Source organism: Mobula birostris, chromosome 21, assembly GCF_030028105.1.
Source record: "Mobula birostris isolate sMobBir1 chromosome 21, sMobBir1.hap1, whole genome shotgun sequence".
Classification (NCBI taxonomy): domain Eukaryota; kingdom Metazoa; phylum Chordata; class Chondrichthyes; order Myliobatiformes; family Myliobatidae; genus Mobula; species Mobula birostris.
The window spans coordinates 30,536,851-30,549,685 of NC_092390.1; the positions used below are offsets into that span (position 1 = coordinate 30,536,851).

Genomic DNA, 12,835 nt, shown 5'->3' on the forward strand with positions numbered 1-12,835 from the left:
TTTGACAGCACACAAAAATGGACATGGGCATCAGATTCAAGAACCCTGCCCATTGATTATACTCCAGCCAGCATGCTAAATTTTATGCTTCCTGCTTCTATAATTATTCCAATAACCAACAGTGATTGGCTGGTGCATTACCAGAGTTGAAAATGGTGAGTGGCTAATGATGGTTAAAACTAGCCAGCAATCCCTCAAGGGGAGAGGTGCGTTGTAGCTGGGGAAGATGCAAGCTAGTGTTTTGCAAGTAAATCGGACCTTGGAAAGAGTGAAAGTGGGCACATGGAAAGAATGTGATTCAGGACATTTGAAGACCGCACTGGAAACCTTGACAGAAGAAGCAGAAAACAGGAAAAGTATCATGTGTTGATGCCCAGCCAGCAGGCAAGTGCTGAGAGGGCAGCAGGGGTAGATAATCATGGGAATCAATGCGTGAGATTGTGCACAAAGGACCTGTATTACTGCAAGAGGTTCAGTCATCTTGTATGCGAGGCAAATTGCATCCTCAAAATCCAGAACTCACTGTTGTTACTTGTCAATTCTGCACATCTCACTGCTTACCTACTGAATTTTCTGTTAATCAGTTTCCCACTTATCTTCATTTGCTTCCTATCTTCTTTACACACTTAGTACGATCGCAAGCAGCCCAACATGTCGCACTGTAGGCAAACTGCGATTTCTTCAGTCGCATTGCCCCCTGAACACGTTGCACAATACTCGGTGAACATATTTCCGTCCCCTTGCAAGGTGAGGTGGGGCATGGCTGTAGGTAGCAGAAACTGATAGGAGAGGGAGACTCGTGCCTACTGGTAGAGAGGATATGATTTCAATTACCTCATCACTTCGATGACTGCAAATGGCGGGATGAAATCATTGTATCCACACATCCTTATATCTCACTGACCCTCTTCACACATTCTTTTCTGACTTGCAAGCTGTGAGTAGTGTGAAAACACAGCACTTGATGTGGATTTGTTGCTTTATTATTTTCAGATGCCTACGATCTGCAGGCAAGCCAGGTAGTAGAGGAAGACTGTGATGATGAAGTCAGTTTGTAGCTCACAGGCACATGCTAATATAACTGGCATTATATGTTAGTGAAAGGAAAACAGGTAAGTAACATCTGCTCATTGGTGGACATTGGAGATATGTAGACTGCAACTGGGCCTAGAGGCACAGACAGAGCAGATGTTAACGTGCTGGAATGGCAAGGTCCCACGTGAGTTCTACTGCAGAAAATTACTTTGATGATGATTTTGATGGGTTGGACTACAATAAAAAGTTGATGGATATTTTTAATGAAAGGCTTAATGCACTTTGAAGCTTGCTAGAAAACCCTCAAGCAGCTTAGAGTCCAATATCAATTTAGCACAAGACTTGCTCAGAGTGTAGAAGATGAATGTTTCCAGCATGGAAATGGTGGCTAATTCTGTTCATGCACCCGTAGACACAATCTGATGTCTGATGGCACAGCATAAGTAGCAGACACTAAATGCTTCAGTGGAAACAGTGATTGTGACAGTGGGTTACAGGGTCTGATATGTATCTGTCAAACTGAGAGCCATGGACACAAAAAGCTGGAGGATCTCAGCTGGTCAGGCAGCACCTATGGAGAGGAGTAAATGGTCGACACGTTAGGCTGAGACCCTTCACCAGGACTGGGAAGATGAATCTGAGGATTTCATTGGCACAGATAGCTGTGGAGGCTACGTAATTGGCTATACTTAAAGTGGAGGTTGAGAGATTCCTGATTAGTAAGGGCATTAAAGGTTACAGGGAGAAGGCAGCAGAAAGGGGTGGGGAGGGATAATAAAGGGTGCCATGGTAGCGTAGCAGGTAGTGTGATGCTATGTCAGCTTGGAGTGTCGGAATGCAGAGTTCAATTCTTAAGAAGTTTGTATGTCCTTCCCATGAGCATGCGGGTTTCCTCTGAGTGTCCCCTCAGTCCAAAGATGTATCGGTTAGTAGGTTAATTTGTCATTGGAAATTGTCCTGTGGTTAGGCTAGGAATAAATAGGTAAGATGCTGAGAGCACGGTTCATGGGCCTGAAGTGCTCGTTCCGCGCTGTATCTCTAAATAAATAAATGAGTCAACTTTGATGGAAAGGTGGAGCAGATTAGATGAGCCGAATGGCCTACTTCTGATTCTATATCTTATGGTCAAAACGGTAGATGTTTTCCAACTACCTCTGGCAAGTGAGAATGAAATGTATTCTCTGGTGACTGGAAAATGGCGGAGAGAGAGAACGTCAAGGAAAGAGCCAAGCTGTTGAAGGAAGTTTTTGGCGAGAGTGGATGTGAACGAGAGATGGAGATCGGCGGGAAAGAGGAACGGAATGGAAAGAGGAAGAAAAGAAAGCAGAGGTATGGGATATCAAACTCTGAGGAGTCAGTGGATGATCAAAACAGGACAGCAAAACAATGGAAAGAAGATGAGATTAAAGCAATTATAAAACTAAGTGAAGACGGGGTGTCTTTTGGTGATTGGAACCCGATTCGTTTGACGAAGATGCGCAACAAAATTATAGGCGAGATTAAAGGAGCAAAGATTTTACGAAATGGATCGCTATTAGTGATTTGTCAGGATAGTGCTCAGCGAGGCAAAGTGATAAGATTATGTAAAATAGACGGCAAAGAAGTACAGTGCTCAATACCCAACAGTAGAAAGTGGACTAGGGGAGTTATTTCAGGGATACCAACAAAAGTTACTATGGATGAGATAAAACAGAACATAAAAGGAGAAAAAATTATTGAGGCCAAACATTTGAAAATTACAAGAAGTGGGAAAAAGTGTGATAGTTTATCAGTAGTGATTAACTTTGATGAAGAGAGATTGTCTAACATTTATTTAGGGTATATATGTTATACGGTTAAATATATATACCACCACCTTTAAGATGCTATAAATGTCAGAAATTCGGGCACATTGCAGTGGTCTGCAGAGGAAAACACAGATGTGGGAGATGCGCTGGAGAACATGAATATGGGAAATTTGAAGCGCTGAAATGCTGCAATTGCCGCATTTGCTAGGCTGAGATGCTGCAATTGTGGCGAGGAACACAGCACAGCTTATCGAGGGTGTATTTATAGCAAGAAGGCGGCTGAGATACAATATGTAAAAGTAACCCATGGAATCAGTTATGCAGAGGCAATGAAAGAATTTGATGAAAAAAAAGCTGTCAAGCAAACAAATACAGGGAGTAATAACAACAACAAACAATAGGAATTCTGCAGATGCTGGAAATTCAAGCAACACACATCAAAGTTGCTGGTGAATGCAGCAGGCCAGGCAGCATCTCTAGGAAGAGGTACAGTAGAGATGCTGCCTGGCCTGCTGCGTTCACCAGCAACTTTGATGTGTGTTGCAGGGAATAATAAACTGGTTTATTATGAATAATGAGCTGTAATATGAAAAATAAGGATACACTATTAATGAGTAGAAAGGATTTTTATGGTGGATGCGATTAATTGTTCAGCGCAAACAAGCAAAAGAACTGAGAAAATTAAAATTATTGTCAAGTCTGCAGAAAATTATCTTGGTATTAAAGGGATTAGGTAGGAGGAAGTCAAAGAAATGCTGAACGGAGGATCCAGCAGTTCACAGGCAGGGGAGATGGAATCTTAATGGCAGTATATTTATCCCAAATGGTCAAGAATTTAAGAAATGTTTCACAACTTAAGGAAAATCCTCAGATTTTATGGCTGAAGCCCAGGGTAAATGTGCAGAACTCCAACAATAAATAGAAGTACCCGACAAGAACAACAGTTAGTTGGAAGGAGATTGGAAAATGGAGGAAATAATTACAAGGATACAAAAGGAAAAGGAATTTGTTGCAAAGTGAATTATCTACATTCAGATTATAAAATGAAAACATGGAAGCAAATGAAGAAGAACTTCGAGGTCTCAGTAAACAACTGCAGGCTACGATCCAAGAAAAGGAAAACCTGAAAAAGCAGATAGACTTGGAAAAACAGTAATTTTCAAAGCATAACATGCAATAATTACTATTCTTTAACAAGATCATGTTAGTCTTACAAGTGGTGTAGATGAAATCAATGTAATTGAGGTAGTGCAACTACACGAAAACGTGACAAAATTAGGGAAGAATAGCAGTTTGCGGCATTATCTAATGAGCGCATTACGCATTCACGAGGAAGTGCAACTACAGAGTGATGCTAATAGAGAACTGCAGGCTGAACTAGATTGTCTAAAGTAGAGAACTCCAGGACATATTTGGTTGGAACATAAGAAGTCTAGCAGGTGGCAGTAATGCACTGAAAACTGGTTGCCAACCGCCATAAAACAAAAAAGAAGAAGAAGAAGAAGAAATGTATTCTCTTTGCACAAAGAATCTTAGTAACCTATCTTATGTGATGAAACATATCACCTCCTGCTTGAGTTGTGACTTAGATCCACTCCAATTTGCCTACCAGAGCAATAGGTCTACAACAGATACCATCTCATTGGCGCTTCCCTCAACCCTGGAACATCTGGACAGCAAAGATGTCTACATTAAGGTGCTCTTTATCGATTACAACTTGACATTCTTACCATTATCCCCTCATAGCTAATTAACAAGCTTCAAGACCTTGGTTTCAATACCCCCTTGTGCAATTGGATCCTTGATTTCCTCATGCAGACCCCAGTCAGTTCAGATTGGCAAAAACATCTCCTTCATGATCACCGTTAACACAGGTACACCACAATGCTGTGTGCTTAGCACCCTGCTCTAAGTGGTCTAAGTACAGCTCCAGTGCCATATTCAAGTTTGCTGATAACACTACTGTCAAAGGCCGAATGAAAGGTGAGAATGAATCACCACTTGGGGGGGAGACTGAAAAGGTTGTAATAACAACCTTTTACGTAATGTCAGCAAGACCAAAGAGCTAATTATTGACTTCAAGAGGAGGAAACGAGAGGTCCATGAGCCAGTCCTCATCAGAGGTGGAGAGGGTCAGCAACTTTAAATTCCTCAGTGTTATTATTTCAAAGGACCTGTCCTAATCGGGCACGTAAGTGCAATTACAAAGAAGGCATGACAGTGTCTCTGTTTCCTTAGTTTGTGTAGATTTGACATGACATTGGAAACTTTGACAAGCTTCTGTAGATGTGTAGTGGGGAGTATAATGACTGGCTGCATCACAGCCTGGTATGGAAACACCAATGCCATTGAACAGAAAATCCTACAAGTCCATCATGCGTAAAGCCCTCCCCCACCATTGAGCACATCTACATGAAATGCTGTTGTAGGAAAGCAGCATCCATCATTGGGGACCCCCACCACCTAGGACATGCTCTCTTCTCACTGCTGTCATCAGGAAGAAGGCACAGGAGCCTCAGGACTCACACCAGCAGGTTCAAGAACAGTTAATACCCCTCAACCATCAGGCTGTTGAACCAAAGGGAATAACTGCTCAATTGGGCTTGCCCTATCATTGAAATGCTCCCACAACAAATAAACTCATTTTCAAGGACTCTTCATCTCATGTTCTTGATATTTATTGATTATTTATTTATTATTGTTAGTCCTTTTCTTTTCTATTTGTATGGCTTGTTGTCTTTTGCACACTGGTTGAAAGCCAGGTTGGTGCGGTCTTTCATTGATTCTATCATGGTTATTATTGTGTTCGGAACTTATTCAGTTTACCTGCAAGAAAATGAATATAGGGTTGTATATAGTCACACACACACACACACACACACACACACACACACACACATATGTGTGTGTGTGTGAAATTTACTTTGAATTTTGCAATGGTGTGTTCATTTACATTAACTATCCTCTTGACAGTCAATAGCAGTGCCCTTTTCTATATTTGTAGACTATCTGCTGTGTATGGTAGATCTCAATGATGATGTTTTTACTGGAAGCACAGACAGCTTGAACTTTGTTCATAGCTGAAGCTCTAAGAGATTTGTTTTCTTAACATTCTTGGTACAGTCTCCAGCTGATGGCTTTCTCCCCTAATCCACAGCTCAACAATTTTCCTTGGATATCCTCTGTTCTTTCTCCCAATAGCTCAGTATTAGGGACATGAATTTTGTGATCTAATCTGGGAGGAAGTGACTTGTTCAGAAGTTTAGAAATCAGGAATAAATCTTCCAACATCTGCTGTCCTGAAACACATATAGAATGCACATAATATTTATGCAATGAATGAAAATGAAATCAGTCAGCAACTAAATTACAAATTGTTTATCCCTCAACAGCTCTGATGGTGAGATAAACGCTGTATAGGATTGTATGGAGTTCACTGGAGCCTTTGGGCTGGTGTGGAAGCTGCAAACTGTTTTGTGTAACTGCAGTGAGCATTTATTGCTTATGCATGTAGACCTTCACTTGCGCTATGTCTGACATGCTTTGTGCCACGTTTATGGCTGCACTTCATTTTAGAATTCCAAGGTCACTAACCAAGGACTCTAAGCCACTTGAATATAATTAATTAGTTTATTCATTTCACATAGCAAGCTAAATCCATAATTACCTCTGATAGAATGTTTTTCATGAACACAAGAGATTCTGCAGATGCTGGAAATCCAGAGCAACTCTCAAAATGCTAAAGGAACTCAGCAGGTCAGGCAGCATCTATGAAAATCATGAACGTATTTGAGTTTTGTAACATCAGCATATTTCCTGTGTTTTGTTAAGGGGGTGAAATGCCACTTAATTATACAGTTCTGGGGTAAAATGTCTATTAATCTACAGAATATTTATCACAATTACTTTTAAAGCTTGTAAAGCAATTCACATTTTCAGCTCACCTGCCAAGTGAAGCAGAAAGTTGTTACTGCTCATTGAGGCAATTTAGTACCTCACCAAAGTGTGTTCTGTTAAACCTAATTTACTGACCAGTTGTTCCCAGCCATGGTCATTAGGATGTGATTCTTCATTTTTCAACTAGGCAGAACAAGACAACAGACATCCACTACCAGCGTTTGCCGATTTGCATATAGAGGTTCTGGATGAAAACAACCAAGCCCCGTACTTTGAACAAACCACCTACCAAGGATTTATCATCGAGTCTGCTCCAGTGGGAACAACTGTTTCAGATAGCTGGAATTTAACAACACCATTAAGCATTGTAGCCCTGGATAATGATGTGGAGGAGGTAAGTGCTGGAGTTGATAGTTAGTGTGTTGGTCAAAATGAAGGAAACCACATTTTTGAAATGATGTAAATGTATATGACACCACTAACACTTGCTGGATTTTCATCTTAATGACCTCTTGATGAGATGTGAAAGTCATACATTCTGCTGCTGCTCAGTTAAAACATTTCCCCTCTGAATATGCTGAGCCTACTTCAGTTGTAACACACTTTGATGGTTTTAGGATGGTGAGAATTCATACTTTTGACTCATCTTCCTAAATTTTGCTGATTTGTGTGGGACATCATGGTCGCGTAAAAGTTAGTGTGATGCTATTACAGCTTGGGGGTCAGGGTGACTTCAATTCCAGCGTCCTCTGTAAGCGAGTTTTTAACGTTCCTTCCCGTGTGCCTGTGGGTTTCCTCCGGGTTCTCTGTTTTCCTCCCATAGTCCAAATATGTAGCAGTTCATAGCTTAAGTGCTCCTTTAAGTTGTCCAATGACTAGGCTAGGGTTAAATCAGTGGGTGTTGCTGAGCGGTGCAGTTCAAAGGGCCGAGGCTCCTGTTCTGCACTGTATCACTAAAAATAAATAAATAAACAAATAAAATCATTTTCCATTTGTGTCAATTTTTCTTGTTTGTTTATTTGTAGGTGTCACCAGGTACTACTCCCGTATGTATTTAGGGTTATTATATCTGTGTGTTTGTGAGCCGTTTGATGTGTTGCATGCTATTTTGCTTCCTGTCAAGTTTTGTTTTCCATATTTTGATTGCTAAATGAAGTCTTCGGGGTTCCATTTGATGGTATTGTACATTGCACTATGTTTGTCTTCCTATTCCTTCTCTCCGCTCCCCCACCCCTTCCAAACTTTGCAAGCTGCATGAATTTGTGATTTATGTGTACCTATGTTTCCTGTGGTAATTTGCTAACATTACAAGACCTTGCTGTTTCATTAAGTTACTATGAATGACCATTGTCCTGTTGCAGACAATCAAGGGCAGGCATTTTAATTTGGCCCAGGTCAATCTCCTTCCACTAAATCTTTTTCCTAGTTCATGGCAGATGATAATTATTTTTTCACTCTTTATTGTAATTTACACTGGTTTTCAGTGCCATTTTTTAAAAAGCCAATAAGCAGAATATTTATGAAAAAATGAAGGATGATAATGACTGATTGAGAACATGCATGTCATGTATTTTAACAGATAGTCACATCATTAGAAACGTACAGACTGTTCTTATTGCCTGTGGAAAATAACCACTTTTTAAAATTAACACAGTATCTAGAACCTTAATAAGAGAATCAGGCCTTCATAACCATGCAAGGTATCATCTGAACTTAAGCTTCCTTTTGACAGATGGGATTTATCTGACAATCTCTTTCCAATATGTCATCTTTTCAAAAAGTTCTTTGGCACATTTTGTTCCAACTGTTGTCAAATTGAATATGTATGTTTAAAAAAGGACAAATAAATAATACGTTTAGAAGCAGATCAGTGCTCCAATATTTTAATTATTATTGTTAGGCCTAGATGAGTATTTGAAATGATGATTAAATGAATGCCTTAAAATTTGAATGTAATTTCTAAAGCAATAAACTATGCCAATGGTTATGAAGTGCACAATTCTGTTTGCTGTATTAGAAAGGTTATTCAAACATAAAACTAAGTTCAAAGTAAATATTATTACCAAAATATGTACATGTCACCATACACTACCTTGAGATTCATTTTCTTTCAGGAATTTACAGGAAAATAAAGAAATACAACAGAACTTATGAAAAACTATACATAACAAAGACAGACAAACAATCAATGTGCAAAAGAAGGCTAATTGTGCAAATGCAAATAAAACTAATAATAATAATAATAATAGATAGTGTAAAGAGCATGTGTTGTAGAGTTCATGAAAGTGAGCCCTTAAGTTGTGGAATCAGCTCAGTGCTGAAGTTAGTGAAGGGATCCATGCTGGTTCAGGAATCTGATAATTGATGGTCAATAACTGTTCCTGAACCTGGTGGTGTGGGAGCTAAGCACCTCTTTGCTGATGGCAGCAGCAAGAAGAGAGCATGGCTTGGATGGTGGGGATCCTCGATGATGGATGCTTCCTTCTTGTGACAGTGCTCCCTGTAGATGTGTTCAAGCTATTTAATGCATCATATAGGTATTGTACAGAGGCTGAGTATTCTTAGCAGTTCTACTGAATTCCAACCAGAGCCTTAGGCAGCAATGCTTTTAAGAATGCAAGGGTACAACTTAATTTGGACCAATACGCCAAGTTAGAATATGCGTATTGGATTAGAGAAAGAGTTTAAGACCCTGAAACTGATTAAGAGTAAATTATGGATAGAATTGTAGGACATGAAAACATTTCCCAATAGCATTGACGCTTGTTGACTCCACCAACTGCACTCTTTGCCCAAATACAGGCGATAGCCAAATACTAGGGTTTGCTAATACGTATATGTGGGGTTGGCAGGAATATAGCAGCATTTGCCACCCTCATGTAAATCAGTACTATCCCATTGACTTCTGCTGTGATTTCCCTATATGCATTCAAATGATGAAATGTCCGGGTTTTGCTATGTGTTGTTTCAAAAGATTTGGAGCAGTGTTCCACATACTCAATTTGAATTTGAGGTGAAATTTTATAATGTAGAAGGATGAATAATGCACACTTCACATGTTAGAAATATTTCCTTTAGAATGTCAGACATTGCATGAGTGACTTGGTGTCAATCATTCTAGATCAAGCAATTACAATGTTTGATCATTACTGTATGATGAATTATTGATCTTGGCTTGCTCTACAGTAGTTTAGGCATCACAATAGCGCAGCAGTTAATATGATGCTATTACAGCTCAGGGTGTTGGAGTTAGAAGTTCAATTCCGATACCCATCCTTCCTGTGATTGCATGAGTTTCCTCAGGTTTCTTCCCACAGTCCAAAGTCATATAGGATGGTAGATTAAATGGTCATTGTAAACTGTCCTGTGAACAGGCTAAGGTTAAATAGGGAGTAGCTAGGCGCTGTATTGGGCCAAAAGGGCTTGTTCAGCATGTATCGCTAAATAAGTAAATATATTTTTAGAACTTGCTGTTGGGTCCCTTTGCTCAAGCGAGATAGATGAAAAAAGGCTAGCTATGATTTCTCATTGCTGATTGCAATTCAGTGACCCTTGACAGCATGTATGTATGAGCATTCATCAGAAGAAGACAAAACTAAGCAGCAGTTTGCACATACCTTGATTGATTATGCTGCTGATTGATGCTGTTTAAACTGATGCACAAGAGCTAGCCATTTGTAAGTACCATTTTTGAGTAGTTGCATAATTCTTCCTTAAAACAAAGTGCCATGTTTGACAACAACATAAAGATGGGTGATGGTAAGAACATTGGTGGAAACTAAATTACTTGAGTGGTTCACTCCTTTTTGAAGTTGTGCATTTGAATCAAGGATGATTCACCCCTGGCATTTCTTTCTAACTTGTTTAGATTTGGAGAGACTAGTTTTTTTGTTTTGCAAGCCTTTTCCAAATAATTTTCTCATGTAACTTATGACAACAGTATAAGCCAATAAATAAGCAACTTGCTAAAAAGAAAGTTAGACCAGCAGCAAATTCTGCACTGGGAATTCCTAGACTAATAATATTTATCTGTCAGAACAATGTAAGTTATAGCTAATGATTGTTAAACAGTAAAGTGGCAGAGAAATTACAGCATAAATAGCGTAAAGGAGCTGTGTGTGCTTCAAGGAGGTGAAGCACACTGGTATATTAGTTGCTTTATCTAGACTATTTCTGTGCAGTAAGCAAATTCCCAACGTGTTTATCAGGCACAGCGTTTTTTTTTTGTCCCCCTAGCAGCCAATTTCCTCCCCTTTCCTCTTTTCCTGACAGATGAAGATTAAAAAGAACCGCAGATGCTGGAAATCTGGACAGTGTTGCCCATTCAACAGTTCCTTAGACACGGGTTGACATCTATTATCCTGCTAAATTGCCTGCCATTTGTGTCACATTGATTTAGTTGGCTGAGAAAATCACCATTGACAAGCAGCCCAAATCTGACCTTCAAAATTCTAAGCATCTATGTTTCTATTATTGGTGCTAATTGGATAGTCCCACTGTGAATAATATTACCTTTCTAAACCCAGGCTGCAGAATCCAATTGCATGTACTGATTCAACTCCAAAATGGTGCTGTACAACTTTGGTCTGTGCACCTTGGCCATTGAAATCATCTACTGAATCTTGTCAGACTGTTGTTGGCGATGATTTGTTGAAGTTCATGAATTGGTCATGCCTAGCCCATAATCTTTGGCTTATTAAAATATCATTATGATTGCATTATCACATCAAGGTAAATGTGACACATTTGACCTTTAAAGAAACTTGTCAGATCACAACAGCTCATGTAAAAACAGCTGAAAGCTTTCTACAGAAAAACCATAGAACCCCGTTGACTTTGTCAAAAGCTTATGAATAGTTAATGTTTTTGGTCCAGCATTAGCAAATCAAAAAGAATATGTAAAAATATATTCCTAAAATTCACTATAATTCCCGTTTCCTTTGTGCTTTTTTTCAAAGACGAAAGATCCAAAGCTGCAGATCTCAGTGAACAACTTCATCACAGCTTTTACGATAACGCCTTTTGGCATAACCCGTTACCTTACTTTGCGTGAGCCAGTTGATCGGGAGCGTCAGCAAAACTACACTTTTACAGTAAGATGCACTGCTTGTTCTTTGTATCTAAATCATAAGCAACCTGACAGAAAGGGAAAACAATTTAAATGAAAGACAGTCAATCTGCACAGTTAGCTAAGATCACTCTGCATTTTTATTCTTCATCACATTTAAATCAAAAGCTAAACTGATTTTGATGTTGGAAGTTGCCACAGCAATGTGTTCGCTATTACTTATGTACTTAAAGTGGCACAACTTTCAGTAAAATGCTTTTTAGTGCTATACGGAGTCAGAATTTGAATGCTCACTAATGGATTCATTTTTGCATCTCAAAGATGACTGCTTCTGATGGAGTTCAAGAGAGTACCTCCGTCACTGTCAATGTCATGGTGATCGATGCAAATGACAACACTCCAGTTTTTCAGAACATCTCCTACAAAGTGAATGTTTACACAGACATGAGGCCTGGAGAAGCTGTAATACAGGTAATCAATATTAAACCGCTGTGTTACAAAATACAATTCATCTTATACAACTTGCAGTCACTGTTCAAATAATTTCATGGGTATTTTAAGAAAACACATTTAATGCACCCATTCTATGTTGCAAGTCTATTGTTCTAAGTCAAGCATAGCAGTTTCAGTGTAAATATTCAAAGATATTAGTTCATAGCATGCTAGGGTAATTACGTTAGAAGCTACATCTCTGCAGCCTAGGCAAATGCAGTCAGCCCACATTGAAGTATTTTCACTTTTAAATATCGAGCATACTGGCTTACTTGCACGTTGGTTTTATGTACCCTTTCATCTTCTTGTGCGATGCACTGAGAGGGCAAGAATGTTTATGTGTTCCTTTAAACACAAGAAATTCTGCAGAAGCTGCAAATCCAAAGTAACACACACACAAAGGAACTCAGCAGATCAGGCATGATCAGAATCCTGATGAATGATCTAGGCCTGAAATATCAAAATCTTTATACTTCTGCATAGTTGCTACCGGAACTGCCGATTTCCCCCAGCATTTTGTGTGTGGTGTGTTACTGTGTGTTTCCTTTTCAGGAAT

General features: G+C 39.3%; 1 protein-coding gene across 1 annotated transcript in view; it reads left to right on the plus strand.

Annotated features, from left to right (window-relative positions):
- The window catches only part of pcdh15b (protocadherin-related 15b), a 780,285-nt gene that overhangs the window by 287,357 nt on the left and 480,093 nt on the right, over positions 1–12,835 (plus strand). The window contains exons 10-12 of the mRNA XM_072239829.1: positions 6,907–7,113; positions 11,678–11,812; positions 12,109–12,258. Of these exons, the coding sequence (XP_072095930.1) occupies positions 6,907–7,113; positions 11,678–11,812; positions 12,109–12,258 (492 nt within the window). The remainder of the gene's footprint in view (positions 1–6,906; positions 7,114–11,677; positions 11,813–12,108; positions 12,259–12,835) is intronic.